Genomic DNA, 18,980 nt, shown 5'->3' with positions numbered 1-18,980 from the left:
CAAAAATAAATAAATAAAAAATAAATTAATTAAAAAAAAAAACTTGAGGGATGCAGCTAAAGCAGTGCTTTTATTAAAAGGAGATTTTTCAGCACTGAATATTTCTATTAAAATGAAAGGTCCAGGGCTTCCCTGGTGGCGCAGTGGTTGAGAGTCTGCCTGCTGATGCAGGGGACACGGGTTCGTGCCCCAGTCTGGGAAGATCCCACATGCCGCAGAGCGGCTGGGCCCGTGAGCCATGGCCACTGAGCCTGCGCGTCCGGAGCCTGTGCTCCGCAACGGGAGAGGCCACAACAGTGAGAGGCCCGCATACCGCAAAAAAAAAAAAAAAAAAAAAAAAAAATCAAAGGTCCAAAATTGTCATCATCTAACCTTTTACCTTAACAAACTAGAAAACTAACAGCAAATTAAACCCAAAGTAAGCAAAAGAGCAGACTCAATGAAATAGAAAAGAGAAAAATAAAAATCAATGAAACTGGGCTTCCCTGGTGGCGGTTGAGAATCCGTCTGCCAATGCAGGGGACACGGGTTCGAGCCCTGGTCCGGGAAGATCCCACATGTCGCAGAGCAACTAAGCCCATGCGTCACAACTACTGAGGCCCACGTACCTAGAGCCCGTGGTCCGCAACAAGAGAAGCCACTGCAATGAGAAGCCCGCACACCGCAATGAAGAGTAGCCCCCGCTCACTGCAACTAGAGAAAGCCCACGCGTAGCAACAAAGACCCAACACAGCCAAAAATAAATTAATTAAATTAAAAAAAAAGTCAGTGAAACCAGAAGATCAATCTTTGAAAAAGAGAGCAACCACAAAATACCAAACGATATAATCAACACTTTAAGGTAAGGAATACGTTTGCTAGGCAATTCTTGAAGTGAAAGATCACATTGGCTGGAGTTATCACAGGAATTAGCCTTGAGCAAATAGTATTCAGACAGGCAGGATGAAGTGACTCCTGGATGAGGTAACAGCCTGAATCAAATCACAAAAGCAAAACTGAGCATCTAGCTTGTGCTCAGGATGAGACAACCAAGGCAACAGACCTATAGCAATGAGAGCGGAGAGCTGGGAACCAGAATGGGCTAGATCTGCGAATAAAGCAAATAGCCTTCAGTAAGACAACTCCGAGTCTTAGTAAGTTCTCTGACTGTATTTGGTCCTTTGAATCACAAGCTGCATGGTTTGTATCACAGAACACTCCAGTTCTGCTGCAGTTACCGGTGCTTTATTCCCATTAGGGAGTAAGTATGAATTCCCAAGGAGTTATCACATTCCTTTAAGAATAGCAGAAGTTCCTGGGGATGAGGGGAGGCAAGAAAGAGAATAACACTGAGTGATTCCATGTACTAGGTACCATGGTAAGAACTTCACACAGATTAAGTCTTCATAAAAAAAACAAATTCAATTCACATAACCTGCCCATCATGGCACATGACCAACTTGGATGGGAATGTGGAAAATAAAACTGATGTTAGGATGACGGGATTCTGGGTGTTTTCTGGGTTCTGTTAGTATTTAATTTCTTTTTACTGTAAGTGAAAACGTAACTGGTAAAAAATTAATGGGAACTTTTACTGTGTCCTTTTGAACCATGGTACATTAGACAACAAATTTTTTCCATCTAAAACTAAACACATAGCTGGGGCAGGGGAGATGAACAGGCAGAGAACAGAGGACTTTTAGGGCAGCAAAAATACTCTCTATGATATTTTAATGATGGATATGTGTTCTTATACATTTGCCCAAACCCACAGAATATATACCACCAAGAGTGAACCCTAAGGTAAACTAAGGACTTTGGGTGGTTATGATGTGTTGATGTAGGCTCATCCTCGGTAAAAAAAAATGTACCACTCTGGTGAGTAATGTTGATAATGGAGGAGGCTCTGCACATGTGGGGGCAGGGGTTAATGGGAAATCTCTGTGCCTTCCTCTCAATTTTATTATAAATCTAAAAGTGCTCTAAAAAATCAAAGTTTTCAAAAAATAAATAATGTAAAATGAAAGTCAAAACAAAACAAGAACAGAGAAATACATCTACTGCCAGGCAAAGATGTTCTTTTCCTCTTGGCTTTAGACTTTAAGTCATCTACACATGCTTAAAGGGATTCCCTGGTGAAGGACAGAGAGAATGCTGTTTGTGGGAAGACAGGGAACTCAGCAGGAAGGTGGCCTTACAGTCCTTCATAAGCTAAAGCTAAGTAGGCTGCACCTTGTAAGTCATATGATCTAATGTGGTGCATTTCTATTTTCCTTCTGTTATTCCTGGCCCATATCAAAGTCTTGTTTAAATGTTCCAGTCTTATTTCATAGCTACTACTAGGACTGAAGGAGTCCTGGCTCGAAGCCTGGGCTACTGCACTGCATGTACATAAAGCAAGAATGGGGGTAGCACCTAAAGTGCCCCCATCAGTAATAACTACAAGTGAGTCTGGGGGGAAGGACAAGAATAGCGCCATAAGGTCCAGCCACCTCTAGCCCTACTGGAGATTTCACTTCTATTATCAACCTTGGAGGACCAAGAAATTTTATTACAAGAACTGCTTTACCTTAACACACCTCAGGAAACAAATTCCAATACTGTACTATCTGATCATAATCTGTGAGATGCCTCTAATCAACGACAACATTTATTACAAAATCTGTTGAGTAATATAGCTTATTATAAGCATCATTTCTCGCAAAAGCTCTCTGAGCTAGCTAGCATATCAGTACCCCCATTTTATGGATGAGGGAACTAAGGCCCAGAGTGGGTGGGTGACTTAACCCAGATCCCAAGAGTAATGTGGTAGAGCTATGACTAAACCTAGTCTGACTCCAGAACCCATTATTCTAAGGACTATATTAAACTGCCTACCTGACCTCTGACAGTCCTCCTTTACTCAGGCTCTTACCTCTCACACATATATTCCTTTGATCCCTGTATTTTTTCCCAAGGCCACTGGCCTCTTCTGGTCTCTTCCTTCTCTCCCTCCCAATATCCAGGATTCCAATAGGGGCTAGCACCCTTGATTCCCCTGCATCCAGCCCCTTACCACTCCACAACAGCCCTCTGGCAAAACCCTAGTCCTAAATCAGCACTACAATCTATCCACCTTCTCCAGCCCGTTGCTGAGAGCTTGAGAAGCTGAGAAGTTCTGGGAAGAGCCCACACTCACTCTCAGTTGTCTTCACTCTCTTAAAACCCTCAGTGCAGTTTCTTCAACAATCGAATCCCACCCTCACCACTGTGCTCAAGTCCAGCACCCCCTGCCCCTCACTCCAGCCCAGGTGAAGCTGAAAAATGCAAGGTTTGTTATAACTTCCCACTAAACTTATCTATATCCACAACTATGCAGACCTCTTTCTACTAGGTTCAGAGGATGCTTCCCTCTGTTTTCCCTTTACTCTATCCCTGCGGAGCAGACACCGTTCCATCACCTACCAGGATTCTCTGCTGCACTCTGAACCGCTACTGGCTCCTTACTGTACACATACTCCCATCACTCCCATTTTAAAATACCTGCCTTGACTTCTATCTCCCTCTAGGTGGCGTCTAATGTCCCTCCTCCTCCTCCTCCTCCTGCTCTGGCAAACTGACAGTCCTTGCCATCTCCACTCCCTCACTTCCCATAAAGCCTCACCCACTGCAATCTGGCATTTATCCCCATATTCCTGAAACAGCTCTTGCTAAGGTCATCCATGACATCCTGACTGCCAAATCCAATGGATACTTCGGGCCTTATCTGACTGAAACACACTTAGGCAACTGACACTGTTAAGTGCCCATCCCAATTCCTGACAGGCTTGGCATCCATGGCCTGGCGCTCTCCCAGTCTGGCCATGCTGCTCAGTGTTCCCTACGGTTCCAAACTCACCCCTCTGCTCTTCTCGCTCCTTACAATTTCCCCAGATAATCTTGCTCACTCTTGAGTTTTCAACCATCTCCTTCATATTGACCCCTAAATCTATATTTGCAACCCAGACATCTTCCCTAAGCTTCAGATTCCAAAGTTATCTCCACTTGGACATCCTATAGGAACCTCTAAGTTGCCCCTAGTCGCTCTTACTTTCTCATCTCATTTCTCTCCCTGGAGCTTCAAACTCATAATGCTTTTCATCAAATCTAAGAGGTACCACTAAATACACACACCCATATATGTATTTTGGAACTGAAGAAATACGATACAAATAAGTGCCCGCTGGAACCTCTATCTGGATGTTCTCAGGAATGTCAAACTTCTCATATCCTAAACTGAGTTCATTTATCTTCTCTCCTAAACCTGCTCTTCTTTCTGCAGTCTTCCAGCTGATGGCACCAACATTCACCTAGCCACCCATGCCACAAACTGAATGTTATTTTGACTTCCTTTCCCTCTGGCATTTCACCAAAATGAAGCTCTGCTGACTGTATCTACTATTTATCCAATCTGTTCCCCTCTGCGTACGTTCACGGTTTTCATCATCTCTATCTGGACTTCAGCAGTAGTCCCCAAACCTCATCTTTCCTCCTCCTCTTCTGAATCCATCTTCCCCACAGCTGCACGAGTGAACCACCTAACACGGAACGGAAATCTGAAAAAGTCACTCCCATGCTCAAGACCCTTATGGAATTTTATTTTTGGCCACGCCATGCGGCACGTGGGATCTTAGTTCCCCAATGAGGGATCGAACCTGTGTCCCCTGAATTGGGAGCCCAGAGTCTTAACCACTGGACTGCCAGGGAAGTCCCCTGGGACTCTTATGGGATTCTTAACAAGGCAGGCGATGCCCTCCATGATCTAGCTCTGCTTACCTACCCAGCCTCCGTCTCCTCCACAGTTTTATTGCTGTAAACCCAAACTTTTTATGGCCTCACATGTACCACGCTGGCTACCTCTTCATACCTCTGGCTGAAAGAATGCTCTCCCTCACCTGCCTCTCACATGTTATTTCTTTCAGGAAGTGTTTCTCTCTTCCTCTCCCAGACTGGGCTACAGTCATGAACCTGAGAATTCTCACAGATTCCCAAGTAACACAAGAGCTATAAACACATTGTACTGTAGTTCTCTTGACTATGCATTGGCTCTCCAACTAGGTAGTGAGCTCTTGGAAGGCAGAGACTGTATGTCACATGTAGTGTGTGTGTAACGCCTTGAACACAGTGGCTATCAACAAACACAAATGCAATGAATGAGTTACACAATTCCTGTTATCTGACTCTTGGACAATATAAACCAACCTAAAAAGACAAAACACTTTTTCCCTGCACTATGCTCAAAAAAAAAAAAAAAAAAGTATCATGAGGGACTTGAGGTAAGGAATATTAAGATAAAAAATATGTGTCCTTGGGCTTCCCTGGTGGCGCAGTGGTTGAGAGTCCGCCTGCCGATGCAGGGGACACGGGTTCGTGCCCCGGTCCAGGAATATTCCACATGCCGCGGACTGGCTGGGCCCGTGAGCCATGGCCGCTGAGCCTGCGCGTCCAGAGCCTGTGCTCTGCAACGGGAGAGGCCACAATAGTGAGAGGCCCGTGTACCGCAAAATATAGTATCCTTAACAGAACTATTACTAAAAAATTGGAAACCTTCTTTATATGCTGCATATTTAAAGGGATATGAAGGCCAGAAGGAGAGAAAATGTTACAACTAAGAGTTATCCTAAGAGAAACCAGGATGACGCGATTTTTTTTTAATCCACTGAGGCATTTTATTTCTATGTATATATAACGTTCCTAGAAAAAGAATACTCCCTGTGTGTTTTTATGTCTTGCTTCTTTGTGGTCCACAATGCCAGCTGAGTTGTCAGTACATGAAACCAAACTGACAGGGTAAGAGCAGAATATTCTGCTATTTCTCTAGATCTTTGAGTTGCACAGCAAATCTGGGGCTGATCACATCACTTGTTTAACTTGCCTGTGAAATTCACAGTTTTGCCCGCTCTGTGATCATCAATGATTTCAAATTCACCAGTGTAACCCTGCCTCATTATTACAGTTAGAAACTGGACAGTGACTTTGGAACACAACCTAATAACAACCTAGCACGTCCCTCTCTTTTTGGCATTACTGATGCCCTTCAGAGTATCAGCTAGGACATTCATGTGCACCATTAGTGGAACGGGAAGGCAGCAGAAAAGAGCAAGGCGACTTTTTAAACCTTGCAGAAACTTAAGCACACACAGTTAACAAATCCTCAGATTACTCTTTTTCAATTCCAGCTGCCTTCGGCTGGGCCTTTGGAAACAACTGAAGGGGAAATAAACACTGAGATATAGCTCATTATACTTGCTTTTTAACATGCACATTATGTTACGGGTCAAAAGATGAACTGTATGACCTGGATAACAAGCCTGGGGACAATGCAAAAATGCTGATTTTTGTTCAAATTTAAAAATCCAATTTCTACCCTGACCTTAACTTAGAATCATCACAACTACACAGAAGTAGGCTATAGATTTCCTACAGGGAATTCTCAGGAAACAACTGTGAGGTGATTTGACACTCTAAGCTGCTGTACCATAAAGCATGGAGACTAGTACACTGGACACAGTTGGGAAAAAAGGAGAGCAAAGGAGGGAAGAGCTGAAAGGGATGTGAGACAGACAAAGGACACTACTGCTGTACGTACCTTGGTGAAGGTGGTGGAGCCAGAGGCCATCAGAATTTGACGCACACGGTTGTGGAAGCGCTGCATTGACTCATCATCCACACGCAGGAAACACTGAGCTGTTCGCTCCTTAGTAACCTAAACCATAAGGTCAAGGTTAACTATCTCTGGAACTGCCACAGGGACAAGAACCACCACTGAGCCCTACCCTCCCAACAGAGCTCAACTGACTGACAATGAAAAGGCGCGCAGTATACCTCACCCCCACCTACGCAGGATGTACAGGCATGGTAATGCTACTCCTACTACCCCCTGGTCCCGCTCCAGGCTGTACCTCATTCTGTAGGTTCCAGACCCCATCCTTGTGGGTGAACTCCTCATAGCTGGTGCGGCATTTAGGCAGGATGCGGCACTCAAAACCACACATATTGAACAGCAGGTTGGGGTTGTCCTTACTGTACACGGACACGAAGCTGTTCTCCCACTGAACTGTAGTCACTGAGCGTGGCAGACGGTTCTTGATGTCCCAGAATACTGCCCGACCCCTGCCCACAGAGAACATAGGGTCACATCAGTCTCCTAGAAGGAACTTCCCTTCAAAGGCCAGACTGATGATATCCCAACAGAGTACACCCTCCCACCCAGGACACCACCTTATAAATTCCCTCTAGTTGTCCTCTGGGTCCCTCAGGTTGATTCCAGCTCCCACGGCCCCAACTTAGACTCACAAGTTGACATCATGCTTCATGAGGCGCATGCGGGCGTCTCGGGGCCAGCATTTCTTGTTATTATAGCCAACGATGTTTTCGTTGTTGGGGTCAGGGTGCTCTGTCAGGTAACGCTGGATCAGGTCCCGAGCCTCATCTGCCGTGAACCTACACCAGACAAGGTGCGACGCTGAGGGCCAAGCACACTGCGACCTCATGAGGCCTACAGCTCCACAGACGGGGGCCACCCCCAACCTGCACCCTACTCACAGGATCATCCCATTTTAGAGCCCCAACCCAGCAGCAAGTCAACTAAGGTACAAGAGCTGCTTCCAGAAGCTGGGCACGTACCTCAACACCCTGCAAGGATAACAATCCAGGCAAGCCCTCACCTGAAAAAAATATGGATACGATCGATGTATCTGCAGAAAAGACGGATGGGGTGGGCAGCCTCAGTGGCTATGTCTTGGAAACTGAGAAAATCGTTTGGCATCTGAGGGGGACCAGCCATCTCACTGGCCCGGTGCAATCCCAACACAAGCAAATCCATAACCAAGCCATAGTACTGTACGATGAATGAGGCAAACTGCAGGCCTCTGATGATCCCATATGAATTCGTGTGGTTCATGTCCTAGAAAGAAAGACAACTCTTGACCATGGCCAAGTCCCAGGCTTCTCGGGGCCCATCCTCTTTTGCCCTCCCCACAGCAAATCCCAACTCAGTGGGCCAGACGACCACCCCTCCCCCATTCCTTGCCACCCTGCCCCCAAGACACACCTTGTAGTTGATGACGACATTGTTCTTGGCTGTCATGTAGTCAGCTATGTTGTGGTCCACGATGAGGCGCAGCAGCCGATTAAGCAGGGTCAAATCTATCTTCTCATACATCTTCTCAAATCGGGACTCCAGCATGACGTTGCACTCGCCCTCACTTGTCTCCCACACGTCCTGCAGGTTATTGATGCCTGAGGAGTAGGAAACACAGGTCTCCAGCAGGTTAGAAATTCCGTTTCAGAACTAGTGCCTACAGGAGCTATATCCCATTCATAACCTGATCACACAACCACTCTATTCATTCATCTGTATTGCTAGGAGAGTCAGCTGTGCTCAACATAACCTCAACACCGTTTCCTGGGTACCATGCACCAAGACAGTAAACTAATTATGCTGACTGGATGAGAAATTTCACACAGAACTTAATTCATCTCCCTTCCTCGAGGGCAAGCCCAGAAAAGTTTTACCTTGGCACCACTTGTAAACAAGCAGAGGAGGTGGTTCTGTGTCAGCAGGCTTGATCCAGGGTGGGAACAGGCGGCGCTTGTCAGCTTCATACCACAGGTACTGGTCCAGGTAGGCATCAGTTATCTTCTCCAGTGGCTCCACATCATACACTGGCACCAGGTGGCTATAGAGATCCATGAACTCAATGCCCACCTGTGGGACAAGGAAGCTGGCTCACACCAACCCACCAATCACCTGAGGCAACCTGCCACCCGGGTGCCGTGAATGAACCACAAAGCCAAAGGAAAATGTGGAGGGTATGACTCACTTCTTTAAAGGCTCTCTGTGTGAGGAGGTGACGCTTGATGCGGGACAATGCCTCGTGGGGGTTGTCATAGGCTTGCTCGATCAGACCTAGCTCCTCCCTCTGCGACTGGTTTAACCGAGACTTCACACTAACAAGGCAAGAGTAAAGGTGAAAGGGAAAACCAAGAGGAAGCCATCCCCAGAAGGCCTTCTTTCTGTGGACTCTGACGATGATGCCATTCTTCCCCCATGACCTCCCCACAGGAGCCTGTCTACTCTACTCCTCACCTGTAAGCTTCCTTGAGCCGCTCCAAGGCCAAGATGAGCAACTTGGTGTCGTGCTTGTAGGAGAGTGGGGGGAATGGGATGGGTGAGAACCTACGGCTTTCCAGCCAATGCACAGTGGTGGTATACACTGCCACCGCTTCTTCTGCTGTGATGTAAGGCCCGTCCTGCAAAGTGGACATGAGAATTAGCTTCCCACCATAGCCCAATCCCACCAGGGCAAGGTATGGTCCCAACTTCACAGTCCACCCTCCTGCCTACCCCCACACACCAAGCCCAGCCTACTCTGCCCAACCTTTAGGTAGTTGTGCTGCCGCTCTTGTTCTGCCTTCAGGTAGAGCCGAGTGAGGCGTCCCAGGTTCTTTTTGCAAACAGTCTTGTCTACAGTGGCCCCACGGCGGATCCGTTCTCGGTTGTAGTGTGCAGTGTTGGTCCACCAGTCAGCCTTGGCCTTCACGTATCGAAGGATCATATTCTCTATAGGTGTTGGCAAACCAGGGACCTAAAAGTGCAAAAGGCACAATGAGAAAGTGATGTGAGCCACATGCCCCCCTAAGACATTCCAGAAGTGGTAATCCTGAGCGCAGGAAGATGATGTCTATGCCTCCTCCGAGTTGGGGAGATGCCCACCTTCCAGGGAATATTGGCCTTCCAGCAGCGCCAGGCTTCACTGAGGTGTTGCAGGATTGTCCGGGCCTTGTTCTGTTTGATCCCCTCAGGCATCATGTCCAGAATGTCATGCATCACAGCTGCCCGAAGCTCAAGGTCAAAATGTGACTCCACTCGCTGCTTTGTTACGGTCTTTGCCACCCCCTTTGAGTGTCGGCCTAGAAGTGAAAGTGAGTAAAAGCAAGATTTGTTGCTCCTAATAAGCGTCTCTACCTGCATGCCGTTGCTTACCACGGTTACAGTGAAATCAGTAAGTATAAACAAAGCCCAGCACATGCAAGACAAGATACCTCAGATATTCAGAACTACGCTTCTGAGGAATCTCCATCCTGTAAATGCTCGATAGCCTCAAGGCCCCAAAGCGAAGCCCAAGACCCAGAATACGAGGTCAGACTCATTGGAGACTGGGTCTTAGAGGCAATCCAACAGGAAGGGATTCTCAGTCTCAAACAAAGACAAGGGACAGTACAGGAACACACGTGATCTACCCTTGAAGTGATAATGGGAGAAGCTGGACACGGAGAAAACCACTTACCTTCAAACTGCCGGGCCAGGAGGTTACCCAGCCATCGCTCCAGCAAAGGGGTGATGCCACGCATGAAGAACAGCCAGACTCGCCAGCCAGCAGCCCAGAAACCACAGCCAGGGCCCTTCCCTACAGGGCCCTAGGATTCCAAACAGAAATCAAGAATACAAGTTAACAATGCATTCAGACAACAACAGAAAATTGGGCAGAGGTGAGGCAAAGAGCACACGTATGGCAGTTAAGGGAAAAAATGGGAAAACTCTGAGACCTCCATATCTAAAATGGAGTAAATGAAGAAACCAGTCACTGAGATTCTCTATTTAGACCCAAAAGTGGGCTTTGAGGGGAAGTGTTGAGATTCACAAGATGAGAGCAGTAATGAAACACTCAGAGCCTCTCTCCAAACAGGTGCCTGGAAAGAGTCCTGACTCGATGTAAAAATTAAGATGGATCTGAGAACATGAATATCCGAGGGCAGGGTCCTACCGTGTTGAAGCGGTAATAGATGAGATGCTTCAGGTCCTTGCACATGCGAATCTGCCGCATCAGCTTATATTTGTACCGGTACATGCCCGTCAGCTGCCCCACGTGGGCAAAGATATACTGCAACCCATCTGCCAGCTGCAACACAATTGCCCCATCAGGCTTTAAGCTAGAGCCAGATCCACGATCAGCCCAGGCTTCACCCAGCTTCCCCACCTGGAGCCAGGACTGGGCATTCCTAGCCTCACCTGGAAGGCATCCACATTGCCCAACCGATACTGCACATGACTGTCCACCACCAGCTTAGTTAAACGCAGAACCTCTCGACACAGATGGAAAGCATTCCCAAAACGAGATTTCTTTCGTTCCTGGAAAAGAGGCCAAGGACAGAAACAACATTTGTCAGCAATAGTCTGGACTGGATGTATGCCCTCCTTAGAGGCCAGAGCAAACTCAGTCTATCCCTCAGCCCAGGAGACCCCTAAGGTCCAACGCAGGTACCTTGGTGGTGAGCGTCTTGACAGGCTTGAGGTTGAAGTTGTAGTCCAGGTGCAGATAGTTGAGATTTTTACGGTGAATGAGAAGGTTGAGCATGTTGTAGCCCTGGCGGCAAACCTGTAGCCCCACCTCCACCCAGTCCAGCTTTGTAGACTGAAAGAATTTGGTGGCTTTGAAGGAACGGAACAGATACCTGGGGTGGGAATAAGGAGTGAGAGCTAGACTCCTGATCATCTCTGGAATGGAAAAAGTCTGAGCAGGGGCCCTAGGGCACCTCACCTCTTCTTTTGCGCTTTAGGGGGCCGGTGCTTCAGGGCATTCAGCACATAGTACTTAAGCAGCTTCTGGTAGGAGACCCTCACTTTCACAGGCTGCCCAGCAGGACAATGCTCCCGATACCTGAAAAAACAAGCCCACCAGAGCCTGGCCCATCTCTCCTTCCAGCCGCTCTGCTAAAGGATGTACGCCCACCCAGCTGGAGTCTTTCCTCCTGTACATCCACTACTATCCCCCCAGGTAGAAGCCTTACCAGTTCTTGACAAGGGGAATGTCTAGGGCCCGGCGGGTGCGACCAGAGCGTAGGTTGAAGGGCCGTGGGGCCCAAAGCAGGGCAATGCCATTGGCTGTATTGTCTGTATAGAGGGGTGTGTCTTTCAAGAAGGGCTCCACAAACTCTGGAAGCTCAAACTCCTCGTCGTCATCTGGCAATGGTTCCTGACTCTGAAAGAAGAACCCCCGAGGGTTTATTTAGTTCCCGCTGATCTGGGCAGACACTTGGGATCAGAGGGAAACTCTCTGGGGCCAAGTACAGTGGCTACATCTGCCATGGAAACTGAGCTGCCTGACAAGAGAATCCCTGAAGGGCCAGGGCAAAGGGGGCCAAGGGAGCAGAGAACAAGGCAGGGCCAACCAGGAAAGCAAGCAGCACTCCTCACATCCCAACTGGCTCACCAGCAGAAGGTCTCCTAGGGGACCCCCCATTACCAGGAAGAGGTGAACACTGCAATCACCTTCTGTCCAAGCTCCAAAAACTGGGCTTGGGGAAGGAGATCTGTTCATGTTAAGAACATAATGGAACGTGGATCAACATCAAAGACATTATGCTAAGTGTTAAGACCCAGCCACAAAAGACCACATACTGTATGATTCCATTTATATGAAGTGTCCAAAACAGGCAAATCTACAGTGACAAAAAGCAGATTAGCAGTTACCTAGGCAAGGAAGATTCAAGGGAAATAGAGTGACTACTAATGGGTGCAGGGTTTCTCTCTGAGGCAATGAAAATGTTCTAAAATTAACCGTGGTGATGGTTGCATAAGTCTGTGAATAAACGAAAAACCACCGAATTATCCACTTTAAACAGGTGAATTGTGTGGTAGTGAATTACAGCTCAATAAAGGATTAAAAAAAAAAAAAAAAGAACACAATGGAAACAGACCAGAATAAGACCACACAGAGTCCCAGAGGAGACATGATAAAACCCAAATGGATAATCATAGAAAGAAGATTATACCAATAACTTGGTCTGAGCCAAGTGCCAAACTCTCACGTTAGCTTACAGCTAGAGGGGAACACTTAAGGATGGAAAACACGTCTCCCTCTAGCTGAATTTTTATCTAGTAACGCTTCTGCCCGGACAGGAAGTCTCTCTTGAAGAGCTGATGTCAAACGTCCCTTCCTCTCACCTTGACAGAGTGCCTATGGGAAATTGGGTTGATCAAAGGATCAAAGTAGAAAGCTGGCAAATCAGGATCCTCAGTTTTGATGAACACAACATTAGGAGTGTGGTACCTAAAATGAAAGAAGAGTCAGCCAAGGTTCTCCTGCCCTGGCCCAACCTAAACGCCCACCTCCCCTTTCCCCCAGCTGGGTTCTAGCTCTCTCACCAAGTGAGGTGGACATGGTGTGGAAGGTTGTTGTACAAGTAAGGAAAAGCAATCTTGTACTCAGTGCGGATGGGCTGCCGGATAATGATCTTGTTAATATCATTGAATTCATTCCAGTCTTCATCCCTAGGGTGCAAAATCAAAGATAAGCAGACTAGTTGGGCAGTTTGGAAACTACAATGGGATCTCAAGGATCAAGATGAGATTTTATGGGGCTTCCCTGGTGCTGCAGTGGTTAAGAATCCGCCTGCCAATGCAGGGGGCACGGGTTCGAGCCCTGGTCCGGGAAAATCCCACGCGCCGTGGAACAACTAAGCCCGTGCGCCACAACGACTGGGCCTGTCCTCTAGAGCCCACAAGCCACAACTACTCAGCCTGTGGGCTGCAACTACTGAAGCCCGTGAGCCTAGAGCCCGTGCTCCGCAACAAGAGAAGCCACCGCAGTGAGAAGCCTGGGCACTGCAACAAAAAGTAGCCCCCGCTCATCTCAACTAGAGAAAGCCTGGTGCAGCAACAAAGACCCAACGCAGCCAATCAATGAATGAATGAATAAATAATTTTTTTAAAAAAAAGATTAGATTTTATTTAACCCAAGGTGCCTAAAATCTCTACTCTCTCCAACTTACTGTAGGTTGATGTCTCGGACAAGAGGCTCAAATTTGGGGCCTCCAGGAATGGCCATATTGAGTGCCTTGGAGGTAAAAAAGGCCTTCAGATCAAACAGATAGAAGTAATTGTCATCTACCAAGTCTGTCAGGAGCTGATTGGCCAGGCGGTAGAGAGTGGACATCATAGGCAGTGTGAACTGCCAGCGCTGGTAAGTGGAACCATTCACATACCTAGGGAAAAAAAGAGGCCCATGTCAGGTAAGTATGCTAGCTAGCCAAGCCATACTACCCACTGCTCTCCCAGGACCCCTTCTGAAGTTCCAAAATACTCAGAGTTCCAAAACCCTCACAGGAGTGGTAACTCCAACCATCACTCACTTCCGGCTGTCCCTCAATGGCTGGTGGTCATAGAACCAGTCCAACACCGGGGCATCTTCCTCAGGGTCCAGCTCTAGCTGAATTGCCTCCAGTGGTTCAACATCTAGGATGTTGTCAGCATAGTCCAAAGGCGGCTCCTCATCATCAAAAGGGGGGAAACGCATCCTCTTGAAATGCCTCCTGTCTCTTTTTTCTCGACGCATCATAATCCACATTGACCTGGAAGTCGACAATGTCACATAACGGTTTATACCCACTGCCTCCACCACCACCACCACCACACACCATGTTCCAGCCCTTCTCACCCCCACTGGGAGATGTAGACAGGTTCAATAACCCAGGGTATCTCATTGACAAAGGAAATGGCTCCAGTGATGTGGTACAGCACAGGCACATCCCGAATCTGCTCCCAAGGCATAGGCATGTTCTCCAGGAGTTTGAGGACTGCATGGGGCATGTACTTTAGGGCACTGCAACAACAGGAAGACAGAGGATTCGAAGTGACAAGGTGTTCTGCTACCTGTACCGTGCAGAGAAGCCACAAGGTAGCACAGTATCACATTCCACAGAAAACTGGTCTTACAGTCCAAACCCCCAAAGTTAGTACACAGGCCCTCCGTGACCAGGAACTCTGCCTCCCCACCTCCAGCTGTGCCACTTTGCCTCTTAAACATCACTGTCCCACAATACTGGGTGTCAGTCCCTCTAAATCAACAGCTGTTCCCTTAACAGACAGCTTTTAGGCTACCTCACAGTCTATTCTCTCTGTAGCTTTCCATAAAAAATAATAAAATATTTACCACACTTTACTTTAACCATTGTCTATTATGTCACTAGGCTATAAGCTCCACAAAGACCATTACTTCCTGTTCACTGCTATATCCCTGGCACACAGCACAGATCTCAAAAATATTTTTGAAACAAAACTTCCACAGCTGTCTTAGACCAGTTCATTAAGTGACTAACATTTTTTTAAAAATAAATTTATTTATTTATTTATTTTATTCTTGGCTGTGATGGGTCTTCACTGCCGCGCGGGGCCTTTCTCTAGTTGCAGCAAGCGGGGGCTACTCTTTGTTGAGGTGCGCGGGCTTCTCATTGCGGTGGCTTCTCTTGTTGCAGAGCACAGGTTCTAGGCACGCAGGCTTCAGCAGTTGCGGCTCGCGGGCTCTAGAGCACAGGCTCAGTAGTTGTGGTGCACGGGTTTAGCTCCTCTGTGGCATGTGGGATCTTCCCAGACCAGGGCTCGAACCTGTGACCCCTGAACTGGCAGGCGGATTCTTAACCACTGCGCCACCAGGGAAGCCCAAGTGGCTAACATTTTTGTGTAAAAATAGAAAAGGGATCTGCTAAGGCATTTGTAGCTGTACTCATCCACCTTGGGGACACAGAAAAACAAGAGTACAAAGACCTCAGGAGTTAACTACCCCCGAACCTGAAGATTCTGGTCACTTAGGAATTACAGGAAACAGGAATGTACAGGTGTCCTGCTCTGGGCTTTAACCCACTCAAAGATAGAAACATCTTATCAAAGCATCAACAGGACAAATTAAAAGCTCCAGGGCTTCCCTGGTGGTGCAGTGGTTGAGAGTCTGTCCGCCAATGCAGCGGACACAGGTTCGAGCCCCGGTCCGGGAAGATCCCACATGCCGCGCAGCAACTGGGCCCGTGAGCCACAACTACTGAGCCTGCGTGTCTGGAGCCTGTGCTCCGCAGCAAGAGAGGCCGCGACAGTGAGAGGCCCACGCACGGCGATGAAGAGTGGCCCCCACTTGCCACAACTAGAGAAAGCCCTCGCACAGAAACGAAGACCCAACACAGCCAAAAATAAATAAATAAAAAAATAAAATAAAATAAAGCTCCAGTCCCAGATCAGGAAAAAAAATCAGGGCAATAAAGAACACAACTGAGAACTCTCCTACACTGTTGGTGGTAACGTAAATTGGTACAGCCAATTTGGAAAACAGTATGGAAGTTCCTTAAAAAACTAAAAATAGAGCTACCATATAATCCCGCAATCCCACTCCTGGGCGTATATCCAGAAAAAAACATAATTCTAAAAGATACATGCACCCTGATCCTCACCGTTGCACTATTTACAATAGCCAGGACATGGAAACAACCTAAATGTCCATCAGCAGATGAATGGATAAAGAAAATGTGATACACCTATACAATGGAATATTACTCAGCCATAAAAAAGAATGAAATAACGCCACTTGCAGCAACATGGATGGACCTAGAGATTGTCATACTAAGTGAAGTAAGTCAGACAAATATCATATGGTATCGCTTATATGTAGAATCTTAAAAAATAGTGGTACAAATGAACTTATTTACAAAACAGAAACAGTCACAGATGTAGAAAACAAACTTATGCTTACCAAAGAGGAAGTGGGGGAGGGATAAACTGGGAGACTGGGATTGACATACACACACTACTATATATAAAACAGATTACTAATAAGAACCTACTGTTGGGACTCCCCTGTTGGTCCAGTGTGTAAGACACCGTGCTCCCAACACAGGGGCTCAGGTTTGATCCCTGGTCAGGGAAATAGATCCCACAGGCATGCCGCAACTAAGAAGAAGTCCACATGCTGCAACTAAAGATCCCGCGTGCCGCAACTAAGATCTGGTGCAACCAAAATAAATTAAAAAACATTAAAAAAGGGCTTCTCTGGTGGCGCAGTGGTTGAGAGTCCGCCTGCCGATGCAGGGGACGTGGGTTCGTGCCCCGGTCCGGGAAGATCCCAAATGCCGCGGAGCGGCTGGGCCCGTGAGCCATGGCCGCTGAGCCTGCACGTCCGGAGCCTGTGCTCCGCAACAGGAGAGGCCACAACGGTGAGAGGCCTGCGTACCGCAAAAAAAAAAAAAAAAAAAAAGACCTACTATACAGCACAGGGAACTCTACTTAATACTCTGTAATGACCTATCAGGGAAAAGAATCTAAAAAAGAGTGGATATATATATATATATATATATATGTATAACTGATTCACTTTGCTGTACAGGAGGAGCTAACACAACGTTGTAAATCAACTACACTCCAATAAAGATTAATTTACCAAAAAAAAAAAAAAAAGCAAAACTGGAAGATCTGGAAATTATGACGAAATTCCAGTTATTTTCTCCCTTCTTTGATAACCACTCAGATGAGCTGTCACAGAACATTAAAGTCCCAAAACGATAGAGCAGCTATCCAGGACTGAAATGTAAGAGACAGGGAGAAGGGAAAGGCGCCAAACCCCAAATGAAATACTTCCAGCAAGTTCCTTACCCCAAGTACACCCTTTTGTCATGGCGAAACTTCCTGTTGGTCATGTCTCCATGGTCTCGAATGATCTTCCTGACATGTTCTGGAGGCATGTCTTCCTTTTGAGCATCCACAAATCCAAACTTGCGCTTTTCCGCATAGCGCTTGGCCTGCAATTGCTGCCATTTTCGGGCTACAAGGATACCTCAGTTTAAAGAAAGGCACACCCTTACCCTAACCACCCCCGCCTCTTGCCCTAGGGTAATCTCCTGTCAGGATGTATGACAGAGGGCAGGCACCGGGCAGAAGCACTCCCTGACAATTCTCTTGTCTACTCGCTCTGCTTTATTTTTTTTTCTTCATCACATTTATCATTGCCTACCATTTCTGTCATAACATAAAGTTTTTTTTTTTTTACTGTCCATCTCCCTCATTGCAACTTAAACCCTGCAAGGGAAGGGGTTTTGTCTGTATCGCTATTGTATCCTCATTGTCTGGATCAGTGCCTGCAAATAATAGACGCTTTTACTTTTTTTAAGTAGATGGTTTTAGAGACCTGATTAGATGTAAAAAACAAATGGGGGCCAATAATTGCACTAACACTAATTTTTTTTTTTTTTAACACTAATGTTTTGACACTTGCCGAAACGGGGAAAGGGGCCAAACCCGCTGCGCGCACGCGCGCACCCGCCCCCAGGCGCCGCTCCCGCACGCTTTCTTCACCTTTCTCCTGAAGCTTCTCCTCCGACATGTAGTCTGGCAGCGGGGCTAGAGGGCCGGGCACCGGGTTACCCGGCCCTCGGTAAGGAAATACTCCGGCCATACCCGGAGAATCTGGGGAACAGCGGAAGAAAAAAATTAACGACGGGGCCCGGGCCCGCAAGAGGGGCAGCAGGAACACGTCGAAACCCACGGCCTGCAGTCCCGCCTCGCTCAGAGTGCGTCCAGCCCGGCCCGATACCTCCGGCCGTTCAGCCCGACCCCAACCGCGCCTCCCGCAGCCCGGCCCTTGAAGCCCGCCACGTACCCCTACAGCCCTTCACACAGACAGCCGCTTCCCTGCAGGGCAATGGCGGCAAGCCGACGTCCCCTCCGCGTTGCCAAAGCCAGGAAGTGCGCAACCCGGTTTCAGCAGTTGACCCAATAGGCGCCGGTGTGTTCAGACGGATTAGAGAGCTCACCAGTTAGAATTGCAATTCGTGCCGGAGGGGGCGGATCCACGGGCGGAAATATTTGGACGCGAGGGGGTGTGGTCGGAATGGGTGGAAGCCCCGCCTTCCGCGTTTCTGGAGCTGTTTCTGGGGCCTCAGCAGCGGCTCGCGTTCGTCTGACAGAAGCCCAGGCTTCCAGAGTTTTACTAAATTTGTCGAAGTTTGCACCTTATTCTGTGTCTAGTCTCATATATGTAGACTTGAGGTGCAGTACTAACTCCGAGTCAGTCAGTCTTTTGTTCATGCATTCATTCATTCATTCAACAATCAGTTACTGAATGCCTACTATTGTATCAAGCGTTGGGTGGGGCGGTGAAGAGGGGAAGGGGGTGGGGGCGCCGGGGGCGGGGGGTGGGAGGGGGAAGCCAACCTCAAGGAGC

At 47.6% G+C, this 18,980-nt stretch overlaps 1 protein-coding gene and 1 pseudogene across 1 annotated transcript in view; both read right to left on the bottom strand.

Moving 5' to 3' along the window:
- Window positions 1-18,482, bottom strand: part of PRPF8 (pre-mRNA processing factor 8) — a 36,861-nt gene extending 18,379 nt beyond the window's left edge. The window contains 24 exon segments of the mRNA XM_060133221.1: window positions 6,587-6,703; window positions 6,900-7,110; window positions 7,294-7,440; window positions 7,665-7,903; window positions 8,051-8,238; window positions 8,515-8,707; window positions 8,823-8,949; window positions 9,089-9,252; window positions 9,381-9,587; window positions 9,716-9,912; window positions 10,290-10,419; window positions 10,767-10,901; window positions 11,012-11,131; window positions 11,265-11,454; window positions 11,541-11,660; window positions 11,791-11,981; window positions 12,947-13,052; window positions 13,148-13,273; window positions 13,774-13,986; window positions 14,134-14,352; window positions 14,439-14,603; window positions 17,414-17,582; window positions 18,113-18,223; window positions 18,417-18,482. Coding sequence (XP_059989204.1) covers window positions 6,587-6,703; window positions 6,900-7,110; window positions 7,294-7,440; window positions 7,665-7,903; window positions 8,051-8,238; window positions 8,515-8,707; window positions 8,823-8,949; window positions 9,089-9,252; window positions 9,381-9,587; window positions 9,716-9,912; window positions 10,290-10,419; window positions 10,767-10,901; window positions 11,012-11,131; window positions 11,265-11,454; window positions 11,541-11,660; window positions 11,791-11,981; window positions 12,947-13,052; window positions 13,148-13,273; window positions 13,774-13,986; window positions 14,134-14,352; window positions 14,439-14,603; window positions 17,414-17,582; window positions 18,113-18,212 — 3,774 coding nt within the window. The 5' untranslated portion in view covers window positions 18,213-18,223; window positions 18,417-18,482.
- On the bottom strand, window positions 5,692-6,068 carry LOC132511416 (small ribosomal subunit protein uS8-like; annotated as a pseudogene).
- Window positions 18,483-18,980: the final 498 nt, after the last annotated feature.

The sequence above is a fragment of the Lagenorhynchus albirostris genome, chromosome 20 (genome assembly GCF_949774975.1).
Source record: "Lagenorhynchus albirostris chromosome 20, mLagAlb1.1, whole genome shotgun sequence".
NCBI classification, from domain to species: Eukaryota; Metazoa; Chordata; class Mammalia; order Artiodactyla; family Delphinidae; genus Lagenorhynchus; species Lagenorhynchus albirostris.
The sequence above is the reverse complement of the archived record's forward strand: the minus strand, read 5'-3'. Positions and strand labels throughout refer to the sequence as shown.